Here is a 10901-nt window from a genome sequence, read left to right as displayed (position 1 = left end):
CCCCACTAGACATACCACCAGGGGTCTCTTCAGACACCCATACATACCCCCACTAGACATACCACCAGGGGTCTCTTCAGACACCCATACATACCGCACTAGACACACCACCAGGGGTCTCTTCACAGTCCCCAAGTCCAGAACGAACTCACGGCAACACACAGTATTATACCAACAAGACATGCCACCAGGGGTCTCTTCACAGTCCCCAAGTCCAAAATGAACTCACGGCAACACACAGTTTTATATAGAGCCATGGAACTCTCTTCCATTTCCTATTACTCAAGCAAACAGTAACATTACCTTTAAAAACAACTAATGGAACGACAGGGACTGTGAAGGGACACACACACAAACATGTTTTTGTTGTATTGCTCATAATATTTTTAGTTGCATTGTTTGTACAGTCCCAACAGAAAGTATTCACACCCCCTGGACTTTTTCCCATTTTGTGGTGTTACAAAGTGGGATTAAAATGAATTGGAATTTATTTTTTGTAAACGATCTACACAAAATTCTAACATTTGTAAAAAAAAAATGCATGAAAAATAAAACAATAGTATATATTGATAAGATAAGTATTCATCCCCCTGAGTCAATACATGTTAGAATCACCTTTGGCAGTGTCACGACTTCTGCCGAAGTCGGTCCCTCTCCTTGTTCGGTCGACGTCACCGGCTTTCTAGCCATCGCCGATCCACTTTTCATTTTCCATTTGTTTTGTCTTTGTTTTCTACACACCTGGTTTCTATTCCCCAATTACATGTTCATTATTTGACCCTCTGGTTTCCCCCATGTTGTGTGCGTGTCTGTTTTATTGTAAGGCTGTATCTGACGGCTGGTATATTGTTACCGGGTTTTGTTATTTACGCCGTTTATTTTCGTGGTACCGGTATTTTTCCAGCACCATCATATTGTGTTTATACTGGTGTTTTCTTGAATTAAATAGCTTATCCACGCATCTCAGCTCTCCTGCGCCTGACTCCTTTCACCAGTTACCTACAGCCTTGACAGGCAGTGATTACAGCGGAGTCTTTCTGGGTAAGTCTCTAAGAGCTTTTCACACCTGGATTGTGCAACATTTGCCCATTACTCTTTTCAAAATTCTTCAAGCTCTGTCAAATTGGTTATTGATCATTGCTAGACAACCATTTTCAGGTCTTGCCATAGATTTTCAAGTAGATTTAAGTCAAAACTGTAACTCGGCCACTCAGGAACATTCACTTTCTTTCTTGGTAAGCAACTCCAGTGTAGATTTGGCCTTGTGTTTTAGGTTATTGTCCTGCTGAAAGGTGAATTCATCTCCCAGTGTCTGGTGGAAAGCAGACTGAACCAGGTTTTCCTCTAGGATTTTGCCTGTGCTTAGCTCCATTTTTTAAATCCTGAACAACTCCCCAGTTCTTGACGATGACAAGCATACCCATAACATGATGCAGCCACCACTATACTTGAAAATATGGAAAGTGATACTCAGTAATGTGTTGTATTGGATTTGCCCCAAACACTTTGTATTCAGGACAAAATGTTAATTGACACATTTCTTGCAGTATTACTTACGTGCCTTGTTGCAAACAGGATGCATGTTTTGGAATATTTTTATGCTGTACAGGCTTCCTCCTTTTCACTCTGTCATTTAGGTTAGTATTGTGGAGTAACTACAATGTTGTTGATCCATCCTCAGTTTTCTCCTATCACAGCCATTAAACTCTGTAACTGTTTTAAAATCACCATTGGCCTCATGGTGAAATCCCTGAGTGGTTTTCTTCCTCTCCAGCAACTGAGTTAGGAAGGACGCCTGTACCTTTGTAGTGACTGGATCTATTGATACACCATCCAAAGTGTAATTAATAACCTCACCATGCTCAATGGCTGTTTTCTTTACCCATCTACCAAGCGGTGCCCTTCTTTGTGAGGCGTTGGAAAACCTCCATGGTCTTTGTGGTTGAATCTGTGTTTGAAATTCACTGCTCGACTTGGGACTTTACAGATAATTGTATGTTTGGGGTACAGAGATGAGGGAGTCATTCAAAAATCATGTTATACATTTACATTGTGGTCATTTAGCAGACGCTCTTATCCAGAGGTTATTGCATACATTTTCATACTGGTCCGCCGTGGGAATCGAACCCACAACCCTGGTGTTGCAAGCACCATGCTCTACCAACTGAGCTACACAGGACTCAGTTATACTCTATTATTGCACACAGAGTGAGTCCATGCAACTTATTATGTGAACTGTTAAGCACATGTTTACTCCTGAACTTATTTAGGCTTGACCTAACAAAGGGGGTTGAATACTTAGTGACTCAAGACATTTCAGCTTTACATTTTTCATTCATTTGTAAAAATGTCAAACAAAAATAATTCCACTTTGACATTATGGGGTATTGTGTCAGTACCACAAAATCTAAATTGAATCCATATGATATTCAGGCTGTAACAAAACAAAATGTGGAAAAAGTCAAGGGGTGTGAATACTTTCTGAAGGCACTGTAGATCATTGAGTTTCCTCTATCAGTGTTTTGTKACTTGTCATGTTTTGTGCTTTTTGAGGACTTCCGCAAAAGCAGCAGCTACCGGGGATCCCAATAACACATAAACATGGACAATACAGACAATACAGTCACCAGAGTCAACATGGACAATACAGTCACCAGAGTCAACATGGACAATACAGTCACCAGAGTCAACATGGACAATACAGTCAAAGACATGGACAGTCCCGAAACATGGACAATACAGTCCCCAGAGTCAACAATGACAAGTCCCAGGTACCAGACAGTCAAATGGAAAAATACAGCCCAGAGACACATGAGACCACATACAGTCCCCAGAGTCACATGGACAAATACAGTCACCAGAGTCAACATGGACAATAAGCCAGTACATGACATACAGTCACCAGAGCAACATGGACAAAACAGTCCCCAGAGTCAACATGGACAATACAGTCACCAGAAGTCAACGATGGACAATACAGTCACCGAGTCAACAGACAATACATCACCAGAGTCAACATGGACAATCAGTCACCAGAGTCAACATGTCAATACATCAATACAGTCCAGAGTCAACATGGACATCAGGAAAGTCACAGACAAACGCCAGACAACATGACATCAGTCCAGAGTCACAGTCTAACAGTGCAGACAATACAGCAACATAGAAATATTGTGTCAACATAGAAATCACAGTCAACACAGACAACTGTACACCTCACGGCCAGTTATTAAGGTACCCCACCCATGTCATGAAAATGGAACGCTCCTACAGACGATGCACCATGTGGCCGTGGCTTGCTATATAAAGTAGGCAGACAGGCATGGAGGCATTCAAGTGACCTAAACAACTGTGACCGTGGTATGTGATCGTCGATCGAGTGCAGAACGCATCTGTCGGTCCTTGCATAGATGGTCTATTGCAGCAGATGACCACACCGGGTTCTATCAGCTAAAAGCAAGAAGAAATGGCTCCAGTGGGCATGCGATCACACAACACCAGAGAATTGAGAGTGAAAAAACATTGCGGTCCGACCGAAATCCTCGTTTGCGTTGCGTCATGCTGATCTGCAGTCAGGATATGTGCACGTGGTGTACCAACTCAATCTGCAGCAACCCATGATTATCGTCGGCGATGGACCACATCCCCTGAAACGTTTTCCACTGTAGATCCATGCTCAATAATTCATGCTTTCTGGAGGCAAAGGGGTTACGAACGTACTCATATGGGTTACTACCTAATACAATGGCTGGTGTGGTGATACATTAAGGTCCACATTGATGTAGTCTGGAACTCAACAGGAGCAACATTCAGCACTGATGTTAACGTCACACAAATACTGCACGGTACCCAGTCAAAACATGAACATACTGTTGAATATCTGCAGGTACCCAGTCAAAATCCAGGAACTACTGTTGAAATACTGCAGACCAGGTCAAAATCCAGTGAACATAACGTGTTGAATACTGCAGTACCCAGTCAAATCCAGTGAAATACGTTGAAATCTGCAGTACAGTCAAAATCCAGTGAACATACGGTTGAACATACTGCAGGTACCCAGTCAAAATCACAGAGAACATACGGATTGAAATACTAAGCAGTAGCCAGTCAACAATCCAGTGAAATACGTGTTGAAATACTGCAGGTAGCCAAGTCTAAATCAGTGAACGATACGTGTTGAAATACTGCAGGTACCCATCAACATCCCAGAGACACATACGGGTTGAAATACTGCAGGTACCACGTCAAAGATCAGTGACCATCACGTGTCTGTAATACTGCATTACCCAGTCAAAAATCAGTGAACAACGGGTTGAGAAATACTGCGGTAGCCAGCAAAATCATAGACATTACTGTTGAAATACTGCCAGGTACCAGTCAAAATCCAGTAACATACGGGTTAGAAATACTGCGGTACCAGTCAAAATCCATGACACTACGTGTTGTAATACTGCCAGGTCCATCAAATCCAGTGAACATCGGGCTGAAATACTGCATACCTAGTCACAATCCAGAGAACATACGTGTTTGGAATACTGCAGGTACCCCGTCAAAATCCAGTGCACATACGTTTGTTTAACCTACGCAGGTACCAGTCAAAATCGCAGTGAACAACGATGTTGAAATACGCAGTTACCAGTCAAAACCAGAGAACAATACGTGTTGGAAATACTGCAGGTACCAGTCACAAATCCATGAACATACGTGTTGAAGAATACTGCAGCGACCCAGTCAAATATCCAGTGGAACATATACATGTTTGAAATACTGCAGGTACACCCAGTCAAATCCAGAGACAACTACGTGTTGTAATTACACTCAGGTACCCAGTCAAATCCAGTGACATACTACGTGTTGAAATCTGCAGGTACCCAGTCAAAATCAGAGAACAACGGTTGTAATATGCAGGTACCCATCAAAAATCCAGAGAACATAACGTTTGTAATTACTGCAGTACCGCAGTCAAATCACGTAACATACGTTTGAATACTGCAGTACCAGTCAAAATCCACGTGAACATTACATGTTAAATACTGCAGGTACCCATCAAAATCCAGAGAACTACGTGTTGAAATACTGCAGGTACCCCAGTCAAAATCATGAACATACTGTGTTTGAAATACTGCAGGTACCCAGTCAAAATCGAGAACATACAGTGTTGTAAATGCGAGTACCAGTCAAAATCCAGAGAACATACGTGTTTGAAATCTGCAGGTACCAGTAAAATCCAGAACGTACGTGGTTTGAATACTGCAGTACCCAGTCAAAATCCAGAAACTACGTTTGTAATACTGCATACCTCAGTCAAATCCAGTGAACATACGTGTTTGAAATACGCAGGTACCCTCAAAATCAGTTAACATCCGATGTTGAAAATACTGCAGGTACCCAGTCAAAAAGTCCAGTGAACTATATACTGTTTGAAATACTGCAGTTACCAGTCAAAAACCCAAGAGAACATACGTGTTGAAATACTTGCAGGTACCCAGTCAATCAGTAACAGTACGTGTTAAATACTGCAGGTACCCAGTCACAAAATCGCAAGACTACGTGTTTGAATACTGCAGGGTACCCAGTCAAAATCAGAGACCATACGTGTTGAAATACTGCAGGTACCCAGGTCCAGCAAATCCAGAGAACATACGTGTTAATACTGCAGGTACCCAGTCAAAAATCCAGTGAAATACGTGTTGAAATACTGCAGGTACCTAGTCAAAATCCAAGAACATACGTGTGTACATACTAGGTTACCCGTCAAAATCCAGAAGAACTACGTGTTAAATACTGCAGTACCAGTCAAATCCAGAGAACATACGTGTTGAATACTGCAGTACCCAGCAAACATCCAGTGACATACGTGTTGAAATCACTTGCAAGGTACACAGTCAAAATCCAGAGATATAACGTGTTGAAATACTGCAGGTACCCACGTCAAATCCAGTGACATACGTTGTTGAAATACTCCAGGTACCAGTCAAAATCCAGAGAACATACGTGTTGTATATAACAGTCAAACTGAACAATACGGTACCAGTCAAAATCCAAGTGAAATACGTGTGAAATACTGCAGGTACCAGTCAAATCCAGTGATACATACGTGTTGAACTACTGGCAGGTACCCAGTCAAAATCCATGAACATACGTGTTGAAATTACTAGCAGTGTACCAGTCAAAATCCAGATGGAACATACGTGTTGAAATACTGCAGTACCAGTCAAATCCAGACGACATACTGTTGAAATATGCAGTACCCGTCAAGAATCCACAAATCATAGTGTTGAATACTGCAAGGTACCCAGTCAACTCCAGGAATACGTGTGAAATACTGCAAGTACCCAGTCAAAATCCAGTGAGTTTTTAATACGTGTGAAATACTGCATAACCCCAGTCAAAATCCAGAGAACATACCGTTGTTTGAATATCTGCAGGTACCAGTCAAAATCAGTGAGACATACGTGTGTAATACTTGCAGGTACCACAGTCAAAATCCAGTGAACATACGTGTTGAATACTGCAGTACCCAGTCAAAATCATGAACATACGTGTTGAAATACTCAGGTACCCAGTCAAAATCCAGTGAAACATACGTGTGAAATTACTGCACGGTACCCAGTAAAATCCAGTGAAAACATACTGTTTGAATACTGCAAGGTACCCAGTCCAAAATCCAGACATATACTGTGTAATACTGCAGGTACCAGTCAAAATCCAGTGAACATACATGTTGATAATACTGCAGGTACCAGTCAAAATCCAGTGAACATACGTGTTGAAATATGCAAGGTACCCAGTCAAAATCCAAGAGAACATACTGTGTAATACTGCATACCCAGTCCAAAATCCAGTGAACATACTGTGTAATTATCAGGTACTCAGTCAACATCTAGAGAACATACGTGTTGAAATACTGCAGTACCCCAGTCAAAATCCAGAGAACATACGTGTTGAAATTACTGCAGCTACCAGTCAAAATCCAAGGAGAAATATTGTGAATACTGCATTACCCAGTCAAAATCCAGTGAAATACGCTGTTACTACTCAGTACCCAGTCAAATCAGTGAACATACGTTGTAATACTGCATGTACCCAGTCAAAAATTCCGGTTAGAACATACGTGTTGAAATACTGCAGGTAACCAGTCAAAATCCAGTGAACATACGTGTTGTAATTGACTGCAGTACCAAACAGTCAAAATTCCATGAACATACGTGTTGTAATACTGCAGGTACCCAGTCAAAATCCAAGTGAACATACGGTTTAATTACTGCAGGCTACCAGTCAAAAGATAGAACATACGTTGAAATACTGCAGGTACCCAGTCAAAATCCAGAAACAACGTGTTGAAAATACTCAGTACCCAGTCAAAATCCAGAGAACTTACGTGTTGAAATACTGCAGTACCCAGTCAAAATCAAGAGAGAAACATACGGTTGAAATACTCAGTACCCATCAAAATCCAGTGTAAACTACGTGTGAACTACTGCAGGTACCCAGTCAAATCCAGAACATACGTTTGTAATACTGCAGTACCAGTCAAATCCAGAGAACATACGTGTTGAAATACTGCAGGTGCCCAGTCCAAATCCAGAGAACAACGTTGTGAAATACTGCAGGTAGCCAGTCAAAATCTAGGAACAACGTGTTGAATACTGCAGTACCCAGTCAAAATCCTAGAAATACGGGTTGAAATACTGGGCAGTACCCAGTCAAAATCCAAGTGACATACGTGTTGAAATACTGCAGGTACCCAGTCAAAATCCAGTAACACGACTGTTGAAATACTGCAGGTACCAGTCAAAATCCAGAACATACGTGTTGAAATACTGCAGGTACCCAGTCAAAATCCAGTGAAATATACGTGTTTAAATACTGAGGTACCCAGTCAAATCCAGAGAACACATACTAGTATGAAATTAACCTGCAGGTACCCAGTCAAAATCCAGTTGAACATACGTGTTGAAAATACTGCAAGTACCCAGTCAAATCCATGAAACATACGTATTGTAATACTGCAGGTACCCAGTCAAAAATTCCAGTGAACATACGTGTGTAAATCGCAGGTACCCAGTCAAAATCCCAGAGAACATACGTTTGAATACTCAGTACCCAGCAAAATCCAGAGAACATACGTGTTGTAATACTGCAGGTACCAGTCAAAATCCAGAGAAACATAGGTGTGTAATACTCAGTACCCAGTCAAAATCCAGTGAACATACGTTTGAAATACATGCAGAGTACCAGTCAAATCTAGAAACTACGTTTGAAATACTGCAGGTAGCCAGTCAAATCCAGAAAATACGGGTTGAATACTGCAGGTAGCCAGTCAAAATCCAGTGAACATACGTGTTAAATCTGCAGGTAGCCCAGTCAAATCCAGGAACATACGTTTTGAAATACTGCCAGGTACCGCAGTCAAATCCAGAGACATAACGGTTGAAATACTGCAAGACCCAGTCAAAATCCAGAGAACATACGTGTTGAAATACTGCAGGTACCAGTCAAAAATCCAGTGAACATACGGTTGTGAAATACTGCAGTACCAGTCAAAATCCAGAAACATACGTGTTGAAATACGCAGGTAGCCAGTCAAAATCCAGAGAACATACGTGTTGAAATATGCAGTACCAGTCAAAGCCACTGACATACGTTGAAACTCAAGACCAGTCAAATCCATGAAACTAGTGTTGAAAACTGCAGGTACCCAGTCAAAATCCAGAGAATAACGGGTTGAATACTCAGGTAGCCAGTCAAAATCCAGAACATACGTGTTAATACTGCCAGTAGCCAGTCAAAATCCAGTGAACATACGTTGAAATACTGCAGTAGCTCAGTCAAAACCAGTGAAAACATACGGGTTGAAATACTGCAGGTAGCCAGTCAAAATCCAAGTGAACATCCGTGTGAAATACTGCACGGACCAGTCAAATCCAGAGAACATACGTGTTGAAATACTGCAGGACCCAGTCAAATCCAGAGAACAACGTGTTGTGAAATACTGCAGGTACCCAGTCCAAAATCAGTGAACATACGTGTTGAAATACTGCATCCGGTCCCCAAGTCAAAAATCCCAGATGAACATACGTGTTGAAATACTGCATGTACCCAGTCAAAATCCAGCAGAAACATACGTGTTGTAATACTGCAGTAGCAGTCAAAATCCAGATGAACATACGTGTTGAATACTTGCAAGGTAGCCAGTCAAAATCCAGTGAACATACGGTGTTGAAATACTGCAGGTAGCCAGTCAAAATCCAGAGAAATACGGTTGAAATACTGCAGTTACCAGTCCAAATCCAGTGAACATACGTGTTGTAATACTGCAGGTACCCAGTCAAAATCAGCAGAACATACGTGTTGTAATACTGCAGGTACCCAGTCAAAATCCAGAGAACATACGTGTGTGTAAAACTGCAGGCTACCCAGTCAAAATCCAGAGAACATACGTGTTGAAATACTGCAGGTTAGCCCAGTCAAAATCCAGTGAACATACGTGTTGAAATACTGCAGTAGCCAGTCAAAACCCAGAGAACATACGTGTTTGAAATACTGCAGGTACCCAGTCAAAATCCAGAGAACATACGTGGTTGAAATACTGCAGGTAGCCAGTCAAAATCCAGGAACATACTGTTGAATACTGCAGGTAGCCAGTCAAAAATCCAGTGAACATACGTTGTTGAAATACTGCAGGTACCCAGTCAAATCCAGAGAACATACGGTGTTGAATACTGCAGGACCCAGTCAAAATTCCAGTGAACATACGTGTTGTAAATACTTGCAGCGTACCAGTCAAAAGTCCAGAGAACATACGTGTTGAAATACTGCAGGTACCCAGTCAAAATCCAGTGAACATACGTGTTGTAATACTGCAGGTACCCAGTCAAAATCCAGAGAATATACGGGTTGAAATACTGCCTTACTTATAGATACACACACTTATACAGACATAACAACAGATACTCCCATACCTTCATGTTGATGTTCAGGTCATCGTTTGCTGTAATGGTGTTATCAGCCACCATGGCCTGTGGAAAAGAAAACACATACAGTCAAGAAGAAACAGTGCTTCAGCAGATTTCTTCATTTACTGTGTCAATGTTCTGCAGCACATTCTGTCTTCATTATGAGCACGTGTTATACAATGTCTGCAGCAGATTCCTGTCGTCATTATGAGTCCCTGTACCAATTTTCCTGCAGCAGATTCGACGTCTTCATTGTTGAGAGTCACTTGTTTACAATGTTCTGCAGCAGATTCTCTCTTCATTATGAAGTCACTGTGTTCTACTCGTAATGACACATTTACTATTCTGTGCAAGCGTGTTTAAAAAAAACAAAAAACTACTGTATACACTAACTAATGGATTAACTACAAGTGTTGTAACAGATAAACGTGACTATACAGCAAAACGCATACTACACTAGTCACCCTATCAAAAACTACAGCCCGACCTGACAATAAAGAGACCCATTCACAGTCCCTGCCTTCCCAGTGAATTGCCATATTGCCAGGACTCAAATGCAACAAGTTCTAAAACACCCTGTGTTCACAGTAGGATATCAACTATCCCACAATGCAACTGAAGTGTCCGATGCATGCAGCCACCTGAACTGTCATGTACAACTGGCATGTAGTCTACCTGAGACTGAGATTAGGAGGGTACCTGACAGCCTGAGATTAGGAGGGTACCTGACAGTCTATTTGAGACTAAGATTAGAAGGGTACCTAACAGCCTGAGATTAGGAGGGTACCTGACAGCCTATCAGAGACTGAGATTAGGAGGGTACGTGACAGTCTATTTGAGACTAAGATTAGGAGGGTACGTGACAGTCTATTTGAGACTAAGATTAGGAGGGTACCTGACAGTCTATTTGAGACTAAGATTAGGAGGGTACGTGACAGTCTA

The 10901-nt window shown here is 41.6% G+C and overlaps 1 protein-coding gene across 1 annotated transcript in view; it reads right to left on the bottom strand.

Moving 5' to 3' along the window:
- Positions 1 to 10901, bottom strand: part of cep126 (centrosomal protein 126) — a 44167-nt gene that overhangs the window by 7209 nt on the left and 26057 nt on the right. Inside the window, exon 11 of the mRNA XM_070438853.1 lies at positions 9966 to 10022. Coding sequence (XP_070294954.1) covers positions 9966 to 10022 — 57 coding nt within the window. The remainder of the gene's footprint in view (positions 1 to 9965; positions 10023 to 10901) is intronic.

This window comes from Salvelinus sp. IW2-2015, unplaced genomic scaffold (assembly GCF_002910315.2).
Source record: "Salvelinus sp. IW2-2015 unplaced genomic scaffold, ASM291031v2 Un_scaffold1244, whole genome shotgun sequence".
Classification (NCBI taxonomy): domain Eukaryota; kingdom Metazoa; phylum Chordata; class Actinopteri; order Salmoniformes; family Salmonidae; genus Salvelinus; species Salvelinus sp. IW2-2015.
Note: the sequence above shows the minus strand (reverse complement) of the source record. Positions and strands in the feature narration are given on the sequence as shown.